This window comes from Entelurus aequoreus, linkage group LG08 (genome assembly GCF_033978785.1).
Source record: "Entelurus aequoreus isolate RoL-2023_Sb linkage group LG08, RoL_Eaeq_v1.1, whole genome shotgun sequence".
Taxonomy (NCBI): domain Eukaryota; kingdom Metazoa; phylum Chordata; class Actinopteri; order Syngnathiformes; family Syngnathidae; genus Entelurus; species Entelurus aequoreus.
Genome location: NC_084738.1, coordinates 42,993,712 through 43,010,357, shown reverse-complemented (window position 1 = coordinate 43,010,357; position 16,646 = coordinate 42,993,712). Strand labels below are relative to the sequence as shown.

Here is a 16,646-nt window from a genome sequence, read left to right as displayed (position 1 = left end):
GTGTGATCCTTATATACTGCCTTATGAATGACCCTTATTGCTTTCTTTTGAAGGGTGATGAGTGGATATAGAGTGCTTATGGAATAATTGCCCCAAACTTCTGCTAAGTAGTGCAAGTTAATGTAATTCTTATCTCTGCATGACAATGTTTTAACCTTCTCTACCTGCGTATTAATAACATGTAATATTCAGCCTGATAAACATTCTGCAATTGCGTACTATCAATCAGAACAGGTTATAAAAGAATATGCCATAACGATGGCAATTTTGCGTAGTGAACAGTAATTACGATGTGGGCTGCAGAGGGCAGCGGTAGACTTTTTTTCAGTGGTAGCGAAGAAGAAGCGAGATTGTTCAAAGAGTCATTCTTCATATCGCCGCTGCCATTACAATACACCTAATTTCCATCTGCCAAAAAACATTTATTTTGGTAGAAATATAACAGAATAACACAGAATAACAGAATAGCATGAACTATTGTAAGTAAATTTTTTGTTGTTTTGTTGGTTAGAACGGATGTGAAGCGTAGCATTATTATTGTGAGGCCGCCAACTGGACATGTGTGATTGGTATGAGAAAAGACTTAAAATGTTTTGACATAAATCTCCGAAAAAAGAGACTTTGGACTTCCTCTGTACCGTCTTTGTTTCTGCTGAGCTTGTAATTAATTTTACTAAACCAGTTTGAGTAACAATCTACATGTTTTCAATGCACTTAACTGTAATCCAAACACAGACTTGAAACTTCTCCTCACTCCAAGCAGCAATGCGATCTCGGAGTTCGCTCCAATGATGTCGTCTCACGCTGACTAAAGGTAAAATTGTCTTGTCTTGTCGGGAAAATGAATTGCCATGGCTTTGGGATCTGAGATTTCCATAGATCTCCCTTTCGTTGTGTAGTTCTGCAAGCTATTTTCGTGCCTGTGGCTCAAAAATAACTGGACGCTATTAATAATTTCCCCAAACAACGGAACATGCGAGTGTCAAAAACGTTAATCGCCCGTTAAAAAAATGATAGTTATAAATTTATAGTTAACGCAAACTTTGACAGCCTTAATTACAATATTTGATGACATATTCATTCATTTTGCCATTATTCATCACCCTTTCATCTTCATCTTGGTTTCTCACTAGATACCTAGATTATGCAAACTTGCTCAAATGATATTCAAGATTTTTTAAAATGTATTTTATTTTAATTCATTAAAATCATTGAGGATGTTATGTTACAGTATGTTTTCATCGCTGATACAATTTTGCCAACAAAAAAAATGCTCTATTGATTTCTATGACTGAATTGAAGGGTGGTGTATGGGGAAAAAAAACCTGATAAAACTTTAGTTTTACCGGGTTTTTTTCTGTTTATTGGTCACTTTTATGTTTCATCTTGGTTTTTCACTGGTTAACAAGATTTTACAAATGCAGCGTAACATTGCGAATCTGCTCAAAGGATGCCGACGATTTTTTTGCCGATAGTTTTCACCACTATCCTTAATTTGTTATAATCATTGAGGATGTTATGTTCTATGTTTTCATTGTTGATAGAATTACCCGTAAACATGCTCAAAATATTCCTACAAAACTTGTCGAGTTCCGGGGTCATGGGAAAAAAAACAATAACATTTTTGCCATTTCTGGACAAACTTTTTTGAAATGTTAGGCCTGCTGAAAACAGCCTTTCTCTACAGTGGGCATTTGTGGGGTTTTTTGCATAACAGGGCTTAATGTTTTTTCCGAAATGTGTAACTGTGACAGAGGAAACAACCACTACAGAGCACACTGGTTCTCAGAAGGTTAAACACAATATTTTACGATATTTGATGACATATTCATAAATGTTCCCTTAATTAATAGCCCTTGTGTTTCATCTCCATCTTGGTTTCTCACTGGTTAACAATATTATTTAAATGCAAAACTGCTGATTAAAAACTCCATCCATCTTCCGCTTATCCAAGGTCGGGTAACGGGGGTAGAAGCCTAAGCAGGGAAGCCCAGACTTCCCTCTCCCCAGCCACTTCGTCCAGCTCCTGCCGGGGGATCCCGAGGTGTTCCCAGGCCAGCCAGGAGACATCCTTGTGGTCTCCTACCGGTCGGACGTGCCCTAAACACCTCCCAAGGGAGGCGTTCGGGTGGCATCCTGACCAGATGCCCGAACCACCTCATCTGGCTCCTCTCAATGTGGAGGAGCAGCGGCTTTACTCTGAGCTCCTCCCGGATGACAGAGCTTCTCACACTATCTCTAAGGGAGAGCCCCACCACCCAGCGGAGGAAACTAATCTTGGCCGCTTGTACCCGTGATCTTGTCCTTTCGGTCATAACCCAAAACTCATGACCATACGTGAAGAAGGGAACGTAAAACGACCGGTAAATTGAGAGCTTTGTCTTCCGGCTCAGCTCCTTCTTCACCACAACACATCGATACAGTGTACGCATTACTGAAGACGCCGCACCGATCAGTCTGTCGATCTCACGATCCACTCTTACCTCCCTCGTGAACAAGACTCTGAGGTACTTGGAACTCCTCCACATGGGCAAGATATCCTCCCCAACCCGGATATTGCACTCCACCCTTTTCCGGACTCAGACTTGGAGGTGCTGATTCTCATCCCAGGCGCTTAAAACTCGGTTGGGAACCGATCCAGGGAGAGCTGAAGATCCTGGCCAGATGAAGCCATCAGTACCACATCATCTGCCAAAAGCAGAGACCTAATCTTCTAGCCACCAAACCGGATCCCCTCAACGCCCTGACTGCGCCTAGAAATGATGTCCGTAAAAGTTATGAACAGAATCGGTGACAAAGGGGAGCCTTGGCGTAGACCAACCCTCACTGGAAATGGCAATGCGGACCAAGCTCTGACACTGATCATACAGGGAGCGGACCGCCACAATCAGACAGTCCGATACCCCATACTCTGAGCACTCCCCACAGAACGTCCCAGAGGACACGGTCAAATGCCTTCTCCAAGTCTATAAAGCACATGTAGACCGGTTGGGCAAACTCCTATGCACCCTCCAGGACTCTGCCGAGAGTATAGAGCTGGTCCACAGTTCCACGACCAGGACGAACACCACACTGTTCCTCCTGAATCCGAAGTTCGACTATCCGACGTAGCCTCCTCTCCAGTACACCTGAATAGACCTTACCCGGAAGACTGAGGAGTGTGATCCCACGATATTTGGAACACACCCTCCGGTTCCCCTTATTAAAGAGAGGAACCACCACCCCGGTCAGCCAATCCAGAGGTGCCGCCCCCGGATGTCCACACGGTGTTGACATCCCCTTCCTGAGGCGGCGGATGGTGGTCCAAAATCGCTTCAAAGCCCTCCGGAAATCGTTTTCCATGTCTTCCCCGAACTCCTCCCATGTCCGAGTTTTTGCCTCTGCGACCGCTGGAGCCGCACACTGCTTGGCCTGTCGGTACCTGTCCGCTGCCTTGAGGAGTCCTATGAACCAAAAAGACCCGAAAGGACTCTTTCTTCAGCTGGACGGCATCCCTCACCGCTGGTGTCCATCAGTGGGTTCTAGGATTACCGCCACGACAGGCACCAACCACCTTGCGGCCGCCCAATCGACCGCCTCGACTATAGAGGTATGGACCATGGTCCAATCGGACTCAATGTCCAGCACCTTCCTCGTGACATGTTCAAAGTTTTTCCGGAGGTGGGAATTGAAACTCTCTCTCACAGGAGAGCGGTAGACGTTCGCAGCAGACCCTCACTATATGTTTGGGCCTGCCAGGTCTGTCCGGCATCCTCCCCCACCATCGCAGCCAACTCACCACCAGGTGGTGATCGGTGGTGTCTCTCTTCACCCGAGTGTCCAAAACATGATACCGCAAATCCGATGACACAACTACAGAGTTGATCATGGAACTGCGGCTTAGGGTGTCCTGGTGCCAAGTGCACATATGGACACCCTTATGTTTGAACATGGTGTTTGTTATGGACAATCCGTGACGAGCACAAAAGTCCAATAACAAAACAACACTCGAATTCAGATCCGGGCGGCCTCTCTTCCCAATCACACCTCAAGGTATCACTGTCGTTGCCAATATGAGCGTAGAAGTCACCCAGTAGAACAAGGGAATCACCCGGGGGAGCACTTTCCAGTACTCTCTCAAGTGAATTAAAAAAGGGTGGGTACTCTGAGCTGCTGTTTGGTGCTTAAGCACAAACAACAGTCAGGACCCATCTCCCCACCCGAAGGCGGAGGGAAGCTACTCTCTTGTCCACTGGGTTGAACTCCAACGTGCAGGCTTTGACCCGGGGGGCAACAATAATTGCTACCTGAGCCCGTCGCCTCCCACTGCATGCAACACCAAAGTGGAAGAGAGTCCAGCCCCTCTCGAGAGAACCGGTTACAGAGCCCTTGCTGTGCGTCGAAGTGAGTCCGACTATATCTCGCCGGAGCTTCTCCACCTCGCGCACTAGCTCATGCTCCTTCCACCCCAGCGTCGTGACGTTCCACGTCCCAAGAACTAGCTTATGTAGCCGAGGATCGAACCGCCAAGTGCCCTGCCTTCGGCTTCTGCCCAGCTCACATTGCACCCGACCTCTATAGCCCCTCCCATGAGTGGTAAGCCCATCGTGGGGGGGACCCACGTTGCCTCTTCGGGCTGTGCCCGGCCGGACCCCATGGGGACAGGCTCGGCCACCAGGCGCTCGGCATTGTGCCCCACCTCCGGGCCTGGCTCCAGAAAGAGTCCCCGGTGACCCGCGTCCAGGCAAGGGAAATCTTGGTCCTTGTTCTTTCATTTCCATAAAGGTCTTTGAGCTGCTCTTTGTCTGATCCCTCACCTAGGACCTGTTTGTCTTGGGAGACCCTACCAGGGGGCCTAGAAGCCCCCCGGACAACATAGCTCCTAAGATCATTGGGACACGCAAACTCCTCTACCACGTTAGGTGGCAGGTCAGAGAGGAGGCTGATGTATATTTTTTTACCCCCATAGTTTTTGTAATTTCCTTTAATCCGTACAATCATTGAGGATTTTATATTATATTCATTTCAGAATGGGAAGATTATGTGGTTGCGGTGCAGCGTTTACATACAGTAACAAAAGTAAAACATAATGAACAACTATAAATTAGTAATGTTATATGTTTTCATCACTGGTAGTATTATGCAAAAAAATGCTCAACCCATTCCTACAAAATTAGTTGAGGGATGAGAAAAAAACTGATAAGATCTTACCTTTTACGAAATTTTAGGCTATTTTTTGGCATATCGGCCTGAGATCCTGCGTCCTCTACTGTGGAAAAATGTTTTTTGCACTACAGGTTTATTTTTTGTCTGACAAAAGAAACACGTGTCCACTGCACAGGATGCTGGTGCAGGTTGATAATCCACCACCAGCTGACAGAATGTTTGTCTTCATCGCTACTCGTTAGCAGGATTGTGCACAAACTGCTTACCTGGTTATTACAAACTCAATGATTTCCTTTTAGTGCGATAATTTGTCATCATCATCATTAATTATTTCGTGTTGTGTTATTCTTGCAAATTTGCAGGATTACGCAAAAATATCTCAACTGATTTCTACGAACGTTGAATAATATTTCAAGGGAAAAGACTTGATAACATAAGCGTCCCTTTGGTTATTAAGGGAAAAACAGTATTTTGATGAATGGGTGAACTGTGAACTGTTTATGTATTGCAGCAAGGCGTCTACAGCTAATTCTCTGACCATCAGTCCCACCCACCTACGCTCGCTGCTGGGGAGCTCAATTTACCACCAACTCCCAAACTCCTCCTCGCTATTTGTCTTCATTCCAAGAGACGAGGAGGCAAGCGACATCCACGCACGCGACTGTTTCTCCATCTCCATCACTCGGGAATGTGTTTTTTTTTGGTTTTTTTTGGCTGTGACTCGCGCCCGCGTGACTCCTAGCGTGGGGGCTTCCGAGGAGCACTGAAGGCATCATCTCGCGCCAGTCAGAGAGTCCGCCAGCCAGGCTCACTCGCAGGAGGAGGCGGAGAAGAACGGAGGTGGCTCACATCTCTGCTTTCTGACCCGTGGGATTTTGGATTTGATTAGAACACGTGACGAAGATGCGATTCTTTATTTCTTGACACGCAGCCATAGGAAGAAAGAGGACAGGCTTAGCCGGATCAGAATGCAACAATTCCCGCATCTGCACTTGAGACTTGCCAAGGAGTAGAGGAGGCTTCGAGGAGGGGGTTCAATTACAGGAAAAAAGGGTGATACCATAAAGATGCATCCCCGAGCAAAATATGTGGATTTGACGCGCCAACTCTTTTGCACATTTGCGCATCTACACTGATGGCCCATTTAAAAGTCACTACTTCTCTGACGGTGGAGCGCCATATGACGGATTTATTCAGTCTATGGTAGGAGGAAGAGGAGGAAGGAGAAAACTCACGCGTGCACCCCCCCCCCCCCCCCCATCCTCTCTCCTCCCCTATCTCTCTCCATCCATCCCTTCCCTTCCCATTCCCACTCCCCTCCTCCCCTTCCTTCCTTCCTTCCTTCCCCGTGTTCTGGATGTGAAGCAGCATGCGGGAGAGCTCAGAGGGCTCGCGCTCGCCTCACCGCGGAGGATGCGCCCGCAGTAGTTTGCCACGACGCAGCACGGAACGCCGTCTAACGCAAGGAGGAGGAGAAGGCGGCGGAGGAGGCGGACGGAGGAGACTGCACGCGAGCATGCGGGACGGAGGGATGACGGCGGCCGCACGCTGTCTCCTGTGGAGTGTCGTCCTCGGCTGCATCTGCACGCACGCGCAAGGTAGGGGGAGATCGGATGCGTGCATGGGGAGAGCCAGGGTCAAGGCACTGGTTGCCACTGGTGTGTGCGTGGATGTATGCTAAATGGGAATTGGAAGGGAGAGAGGATTGAACCTCCTCCTCTTCTTCTCCATCCCTCGCCTCCTCAATACAGCCATTGAGCTGGCAGCCAATAAATATTCTTGCGGTAGCTCCCAGGCTGTGGTGGCGTGAACGTGAGCTGCTTATTAGAGTTAGTGTTGTTTGTTGCAATCATCTCCTGTCTGTCCTTATGCAGCATTTTTTCTCCTCAAGACAAGCCTACATTTGTTATGTAATGATGAAGGTGCCCCCCCCCCAACACACACACACACACGCTTTGTGTCTGCCCTCCCTGTCCCCCTTTTTTTTGCTGCTTCTCTCCCAGCGGACTCGAATGTTTAAATATTCACCGTGAAGCACCCTCCCTCACACCCGTCGCCGCTTTTTCCTTTCCTGCACACATTTCTCTCAAGCTAACCGGAGGAAGGGGACCGGCTCCAAGTCCCGACTTTGGGAACTTGCCAATAGCGGGCGAAAGCGAAGAAGGGGAGGAGCTTGTACAGGAAGTGGTAGCCAAAGGCTCGACGCCGATCGAGCGGCATTTGTCTCTGTCATGGCCAAGAGGACGGGGCGACGCCGTGGAGCCAAAAAAAACTAAGATGGATCAATGAAAAAAGCTGCTTGGAAATGTTTAGGATCTATTTGCTTCTTACATGCGACTATATGTGAGCTTGTTTGTAGCACTTGACGTGAAATCCCAACTTGGAGGTGCTGAAAAAGGGGTCTCAAATTCAATTATCTGGGAGGCCGAGTCTGGGTGATAGAAACTGACTTTGAGGTATTCTCTTTAGAACAGTGGTTCTTAACCTCGTTGGAGGTACCGAACCCCACCAGTCTCGTATGCACATTCACCGAACCCTTCTTTAGTGAAAAATATATATATATTTTTTTCAAATTCAAGACAAAGTTATACGTTTTTTTTCACTGGTGCACAAAATGAACCGTGCATGAACATCACCTTGTTCAAAAAATAAAACCAACGCGGTGCATGAACTCACAACAAATTACACACCTGCAAATCAGATGGAACATTCAATCAATCAATCAATGTTTATTCATATAGCCCTAAATCACAAGTGTCTCAAAGGGCTGCACAAGCCACAACGACATCCTCGGTTCAGAGCCCACATAAGGGCAAGGAAAAACTCACAACCCAGTGGGACGTCGATGACTGAATTAGAGGGCACATTGTTTGGGGGTATCCATAATACGCCGATAAGGAGAAGTTTTTATTTACACAATGAGTTCGGTGTGTCTTGACCTCCGCGGTCTGCTCCCTAAGGTCGACTCACCAAACCCCAAGAGTTCGATCGAACCCAGGTTAGGAACCTCTGATTTAGAATGATGTTTTATCACCTGACTAAATTTTATAATGATATAGGCTTTGAGTCATTAAAAATGTCAAATTGTATGTACAAATTGGTGGCACAGGGGTCAGTGCGTGTGCCTCACAATACGAAGGTCCTGGGTTCGATCCTGGGCTCGGGGTCTTTCTGTGTGGAGTTTGCATGTTCTCCCCGTGACTGCGTGGGTTCCTTCCGGGTACTCCGGCTTCTTCCCACCTGGGGATAGGTTGATTGGCAACACTAAATTGGCCCTAGTGTGTGAATGTAAGTGTGAATGTTGTCTGTTTGTGTTAGTTGGCCCTGCGATGAGGTGGCGACTTGTCCAGGGTGTACCCCGCCTATACCGCCCAAATGCAGCTGAGATAGGCTCCAGCACCCCCCGTGACCGCGGAAGGGACAAGCGGTAGAAAATGGATGTACAAATTGAATATTTTGAACAGGAGATGTTCAGAGACACCTCAGCTTGCTTACAGGAAGTTGCTCTTTGTGTTGCCCAAATTGTGTTTGCAAGTTTTGTGTTTGCAGCATTGTTGTACTTTGTGTTTAGTGGGATTCAGGATTGCAATATTATAATGATTTTGCGAGCCAGAGTTACACTGTACTATACAAATCAAGTAGAGGGCCACAAAACGTGGGCCAAGTTTGAGACCCCTAACTTAATCTCAACCTTGGACTAACTCTATCACCTCTGGAAACATCTACCGACCCGCCGCCCAGCCCCGGGAAATGTATTTTATTGATTAAAACAGGATTCCCTAATTTGCAACCTCTCGTGTCGTGTGGATCATGGCCCTCACGTGTTTCAATCGAAGCCGTGGAAAAAGAGGGTGGGGGGTGGACCCGAGGGCACATTCAAATTGATGAATAAAATGTCAAAGGTAAATAGAAAAGTTTGGGCCAAAGCAGCCAAGCAAACAAAACCTATTAAAACCCCCGAAGAAAGAAAAGGTAAATAATGAAACAATTTTGATACCTGGTGACATTTGGCTGACATTTTGGCAACCGTGGTTTAAAAGTGGAAAACAAAAAGACGTGGAGTTGCATGTCAGTTCAAAACTACAGGATCCATGTTCAAAGCTTCAGAACAATATGAAGAAAGTGAAACCCAAGTATTCCTTAGTATCACCGCCAAACTTCATATAATTTTTCCTTGGCCTTCGTCCCACCTCTCCACGAGGTATTTAGGAAATCTGTCATGTAGATTTTGTGTAATCCTCTCACCGACAAATTATCAGTTTGAAAACCCCTCAATCTTTCGTTTTCTTTCCTTTGCCCTGCCTAGCCGCAAAGTTTTGTGGAAATCTGTAAAATAGATAATAATAAATGGATGTAAATAGAAATAGACAGAGTTAAAAACGTTCTTTGAGGTAGTGCAGAATAAAAGTAGAAAATATCGGAACAGGAAACGTTTCTTCGGATCGCCACCAAACTTAAAATCTTCTTCCTTGGTGTTTTCCGCACCCCACCATAACATTTAGTTATCATATATGTTGTGTATTTCTGGTCACTAACAAACTAGCAGCATTGATAACCCATTTTCCTTTCTAATGCTACTGAGTTATGTAAAGTATCATAACACGGTTCCTTCTAATCTATCAACAATTGTAAGTTTCTTCCTTAACTTTTTGGTCCCCCCTTCCACAAAATTATGTAGTAATGAGTAGTTTTTGTGTAATCCTGCTAACAAGCTAACATTGACAAACCACTTTATTGCCAAAGGTAATGGAGGAAGTCCAAAACGATCGTAACATTGCACGGTAATATTTATATAATTATTTTTTGTGACCCATCTCTCTGCAAAGTTTCAGATAAGGGTTAGATGATTTTTGCTGAATCTTACTCGCTAATAAGCTAGCGGTGGTGACAATTTAATTTGATGGGTGATGGTAAACGTATGTTCAATGTTCGTAGAAATCAGTTGAGATATTTTTGCGTAATCCTGCAAATTTGCAAGAATAACACAACACGACATAATTAATGATAATGATGACAAATTATCGCACTAAAATGAAATCATTGAGTTTGCAATAACCAGGTAAGCAGTTTTTGCACAATCCTGCTAACGAGTAGCGATGAAGACAAACACTCTGTCAGCTGGTGGTGGATTATCAACCTGCACCAGCATCCTGTGCAGTGGACACGTGTTTCTTTTGTCAGACAAAAAATAAACCTGTAGTGCAAAAACATTTTTTCCACAGTAGAGCACACAGGATCTCAGGCCGATATGCCAAAAAATAGCCTAAAATTTCGTAAAAGTTAAGATCTTATCAGTTTTTTTCTCGTCCCTCAACTAATTTTGTAGGAATGGGTTGAGCATTTAATTGAACCACAACGTTCGAAATACTGTGAATTCCAGACTATAAACTGCTACTTTTTTGCCTATGCATTGAGCCCTGTAGCTTATAAAACGGTGCGGCTGACTTATGGATTTTTCTACGCTAACAGCCATCATTTTTTCAATTTTACAAATAGTTTTAAAATTAAACAGACACTGAAAAAGTGTGTTATTGTTTGTGCAATTGTGCCATCTCTTGGACAAGTTTGCTCATTGCAAGTGCTGCGGGGTGAACATCTACAGCATTTCCTTGTTTAGTGCTTTCAACTGGAATTATAAGTGCTGTTTCGTCTTCTAGCCATCCATAGCAATGCTACTCTTATGGATTCTTTATTCATCACTCCAAGCAACATTTGTAAGTTTTACAATAGAACTAAAACAATTCATACTTATAAACGGTATATGTAGGAGTGTTTTCACGCATATTTGTACGTGCTATTGTAATGTAATCAAGCTAGTCAATCAATCAATCAATCAATCAATCAAAGTTGACTTATATAGCCCTTAATCACAAATGTCTCAAAGGGCTGCACAAAACACAATGACATCTTCGGCTCAGATGCCACATCAGGGCAAGAAAAAACACCCCCCCCCCCCCCCCCCCCCGGGTGATCGGTGCAATGGATGCCGAGTGTATACAGTTAATAATGTGACAGTCCAGTTCATAGTGGGGCCAGCAGGGGATCCTCTTGCATGTAGACACGTCGGGACGCAGATACGTCACCGACTTCACGTGCTAGTGTCGTTAGCATTAGCTAACATGCTAACACGTTTACGACTCTCTGTGTTAGTATTGTTAACTTACAATGGCATTCTGTGTGTTTTGTTTCAGTTTCATAAATCCACCAAAACGTTACCGTCTGTTTAGCTGATTGTAAAGCTAGCTTCGGCAGCTAATGGGTCCATGACGATGACTTCTGTTTTGTTTGATCAGCCGTTTTACTGGTATATAAATAAACTTTTACAAAACCGTTGTGTAAATAGCTTATTTCACAGTGTATATATCTGCGGTTTATAGTCCGGTGCAGCTTATTTATGGATTTTTTTATGCTATAATTATGTGGGTGCGACTTTTATACTAGTTCACTTTATAATCTGAAAAAAACAGTACGTTTAAAGTCGTTTTAAGTAGTTGGCAACATTTAAAACTAAACACAGTTGCACAACATATTTGCGCAGGAAGGCAACCCACACACATTTTTCATCGTCTACAAGCACTCTGTGTTTTCTCAGCTTGTCCTTTGCACCCGAAGGGCAGCTGAACACACCGCTTTCTTCGTAATCATCGATGTGGTATACCCACCGTCAGAGTAGTCTCCAACACGTGACTGAGCAATTAACCCGGAGGCTGAAAATAAGTAATTCCATTCATATTGATGAGGCGTGGAAATGCAGCACTTTGTTCTTTTGCCACGTGGGCCCGATTGAAATGTATCCGTCATCCCTGGGTAGTAATTGAACGCGGGTCGTCAGTGTTAAATTGGACAGGCTGTCAGGCGTTGTGAAGTGCTATTCCACGCTGCCTTTTACAACCCATCGCCGGATATCAGAGATTGATCGGTGCCGCGCATTGCTGCAGTGATGCTGATTATAAGTCATTGATTGATGTCGTCCATTAGCGTGCCGCTGCTAATCATTTACCTTTTTATTGGTTCGGAGTTTAGTGTCCGGGTAATAACTTTGGTCAGCGATGGATTGATATCCGCTGGGAACTGATGGCTTATTAGCGTGCTCGGAGACGGCAAAACACAATGATACTTCCTGTGTTCGCACAGTTGGCATGAGCGCCACTGCGACACGTACACTCCAGCACTCGCTTAATCCTGTGGCTTATGGCTGCTTTCTCAGAGAGGCAGATCATACTCTGTAAATACTGACGCTGTGCATAGAAGGGAATTTGGGAGATAGTGAGGTAGCGTGCCTGAGGAGGGCTGCGTAATATCCTATGAATGTAGCAGCAGCATGATATTAACAAACGCTCCAAGGCTCTTGTGCTGGATACTCAAGAGGGGACATTTTTTCTCATCAGGGACCCTCTCAGTTAAGTCCTCCGAGGGCCGTACGCAACTGATGAAAAAATAGCGCACTAAAACCACAGTTCTATAAAGTTTTATTGCAGTTTTTACGTCACTGAACTAACACCGCTATTCTGCAAGGGTTTATAGTCACTTATGTGCAGTGTTGGGTTGGTTCCTGAAAACCAGTAACTAGTTACAGTTACTAGTTACTTTATTTCAAAAGTAACTCAGTTACTAACTCAGTTACTTACACCAAAAAGTAATGCGTTACCGTGAAAAGTAACTATTAAGTTACTTCTTTTTTTCTTCTTTTTTTTTTTTTAAAGCTCCCATTAATGCCCTTTTAACCTTCATTTCAGTACTGTTATTGCACTGTAGAATAATACAATCTTTTGTTTAACTTGAAATGCATTTGCATCACTGAACTCTGCTAAGCAATGTGGTCTACATACAACACACAAAGCCAAAGATATGTTTCAAAGGGCCAATTTATTTCAGGCCAGAACAAATCGACAAAACTATTTTAAATAGCTGCAACATAACATACATAAGTAACAAACAGCATAATAACAACATGGCTGTAAACCAAAGAAGTACTTTAACTTTAACTTTACATACACAAAGCCTAACCAGGCGTTTTTTTCTCTCAAGGAATTCTGAAATAAAATCATGTTTGAAGCCCAGAACACTCTACGCATTTCCCCAGTTTTAGTTTAGAGATAAAGAAAGATTGGCCTGGCCCACTAGGATCCCTCTTCATGTTTGTGAACTTTATAGTCTATACAAACCCCGTTTCCATATGAGTTGGGAAATTGTGTTAGATGTAAATATAAACGGAATACAATGATTTGCAAATCATTTCCAACCCATGTTCAGTTGAATATGCTACAAAGACAACATATTTGATGTTCAAACTGATAAACATTTTTTTTTTTGCAAATAATCATTAACTTTAGAATTTGATGCCAGCAACACGTGACAGAGAAGTTGGGAAAGGTGGCAATAAATACTGATAAAGTTGAGGAATGCTCTTCAAACACTTATTTGGAACATCCCACAGGTGAACAGGCAAATTGGGAACAGGTGGGTGCCATGATTGGGTATAAAAGTAGATTCCATGAAATGCTCAGTCATTCACAAACAAGGATGGGGCGAGGGTCACCACTTTGTCAACAAATGCGTGAGCAAATTGTTGAACAGTTTAAGAAAAACCTTTCTCAACCAGCTATTGCAAGGAATTTAGGGATTTCACCATCTACGGTCCGTAATATCATCAAAGGGTTCAGAGAATCTGGAGAAATCACTGCACGTAAGCAGCTAAGCCCGTGACCTTCGATCCCTCAGGCTGTACTGCTTCAAGAAGCGACATCAGTGTGTAAAGGATATCACCACATGGGCTCAGGAACACTTCAGAAACCCACTGTCAGTAACTATAGTTGGTCGCTACATCTCTAAGTGCAAGTTAAAACTATCCTATGCAAGGCGAAAACCGTTTATCAACAACACCCAGAAACGCAGTCGGCTTCGCTGGGCCTGAGCTCATCTAAGATGGACTGATACAAAGTGAAAAAGTGTTCTGTGGTCTGACGAGTCCACATTTCAAATTGTTTTTGGAAACTGTGGACATCTCGTCCTCCGGACCAAAGAGTAAAAGAACCATCCGGATTGTTATAGGCGCAAAGCTGAAAAGCCAGCATCTGTGATGGTATGGGGGTGTATTAGTGCCCGAGACATGGGTAACTTACACATCTGTGAAGGCGCCATTAATGCTGAAAGGTACATACAGGTTTTGGAGCAACATATGTTGCCATCCAAGCAACGTTACCATCGACGCCCCTGCTTATTTCAGCAAGACAATGCCAAGCCACGTGTTACATCAACGTGGCTTCATAGTAAAAGAGTGCGGGTACTAGACTGGCCTGCCTGTAGTCCAGACCTGTCTCCCATTGAAAATGTGTAGCACATTATGAAGCCTAAAATACCACAACTTAAGCTGTACATCAAGCAAGAATGGGAAAGAATTCCACCTGAGAAGCTTAAAAAATGTCTCCTCAGTTCCCAAACGTTTACTGAGTGTTGTTAAAAGGAAAGGCCATGTAACACAGTGGTGAACATGCCCTTTCCCAACTACTTTGGCACGTGTTGCAGCCATGAAATTCTAAGTTAATTATTTGCAAAAAAAAAAAAACGTTGTAACGCGTTAGTCCCAACACTGCTTATGTGTAATACAGCAATCTACACCACAATTTGGCAACATTTTAGTCATTTTTGTGTAATACCACAACATAACAGCAATATTCCACAACATTATAGAGTCATTTGTGTGTAATAAAACAGTTTACCACCACTTTTCTTTAACATTTTATAGTCGTTTTTTTGTAATACAACAATTTAACACCACTATTTGACAACATATTATAGATTTTTTTTTTTGTATTACAACAATCTAACACAGCTATTCTACAGTGTTTGATGGTAATTTGTGTGTAATATAACAATCTAACACTACTGTTTTACAATATTTTATAGCTGTGTGTATTACAACAATCTAGCACCCCTATTCTACAGTTATAGTAATTTGTCTGTCATACAACAGTCTAACAACGCTTTACAACATTTTATGAACATGTTTATGTAATACAACAATCCAACACTAATATTCAACAACATTTTATAGTCATTGTTGTGTATTACAACAATCTAACACCACTATTTTACAATGTTTTATAGTCATTTTTGTGTAATACAAGAATCTAAAACCACTGTCTACAACAGACCAGGGCATTCTGCGGCCCGCGGGCCACATCCGGCCCTTTGTGTGTCCCTGTCCGGCCCGCGTGAGGCCAATCATAAATTACAAAATACATTTTAAAAAGTATCTATGTCGAGTGTGCAATACAATGGTGCTGCTTTTGTTTTGAAAAGCGTTATTTGTATTACTTCCGTGTGGACGTATGCGCGTGCGTGATTGTGAGTGAATGTGAACAGCTGCAATCACAAATTACAAAATAAAGTTGAAAAAACATCTATGTCGTGCACGCAATACAACTGTGCTGCTTTTATTTTGAAAAGTGTTATTTATGGGCGTATGTCCGTTTGTAACCTGTAAATGAAGGTGCACAGCGACAAGTGATGCATGGTTTACACCCGAGACGCTAAAAAGAGAAAAGTTGATGACGAATGCCGTGTTTTCAACAAGACATGGACTGCCAAGCAACGTTCCCTCTAAGGTGCGCGCCTGCGCAATTGCGCACTGCTCAAGCGTCCTCTGCGCACAGCAAATATATGCTGCGCACCAAATCAAATCCCATCTGAATTCTAAACAAAATAAACACATTTATTCTGTGTATTTTTGCAATGCAACTTTGAGTGACAGTGACAACAAGCGGCCCTAACGGTGTTCGTCAACACCGTTCAATTGAACACCGTTCAATTATTGTAACGTCTATCGAGATGCTTCGAGGCCAGGAATTATATTGATCACTTTATTGAGCAAAACTGTTTATATTCGGCCATAACCACACCAAAAACATGAGTAAAACACTTCTTCTTCGAAAAACTAGTCATTTTCTGCCATACAAACCAGGCCAAAACCAATTTGTCATCTGTCACCAACACACATACCACTAAACCACTGGTGCGTTTATGGCCACACAAAAAGTCGGACAACTCAAACACCACACAAAGTTACACTATGACTCCTCAGTCATACGTGTGCTTATTTTACTGTCATTTATTATTAATGTTAATTTATTTATATTAATCATGGAATGCTGTTACTAGAGAAAGTAACAGCAATGCACACTTCATCCTATGCTTACATTTCATTGTGCAACATGATGTTTAAGGGGAACTAAATGTGATCTCTGAAAGGGGTACAAATGATTTCCAAAGCAGTGCTTTTGGTATAAAGTTAAGTTAGGTTAAATGAAAGTATTATTATTATTATTATTATTATTATTATTATTATTATTTATCTTACGGTATATATCAAAAATAATATTGAGCAAAATTGAATTGAAATATTGTCGATGTGGCCCTCCAGCAGTGCTCGGGTTGCTCATGCGGCCCCCGGTAAAAATGAATTGCCCACCCCTGGTCTACAATGTTTTATGGTCATTTTT

The 16,646-nt window shown here is 43.5% G+C and overlaps 1 protein-coding gene across 1 annotated transcript in view; it reads left to right on the top strand.

Annotated features, from left to right (window-relative positions):
- The first annotated feature begins 6,477 nt into the window (after nt 1-6,477).
- csmd3b (CUB and Sushi multiple domains 3b) overlaps nt 6,478-16,646 on the top strand; it is an 822,373-nt gene continuing 812,204 nt past the window's right edge. The window contains exon 1 of the mRNA XM_062056514.1: nt 6,478-6,743. Within this exon, the coding sequence (XP_061912498.1) occupies nt 6,515-6,743 (229 nt within the window). The 5' untranslated portion in view covers nt 6,478-6,514. The remainder of the gene's footprint in view (nt 6,744-16,646) is intronic.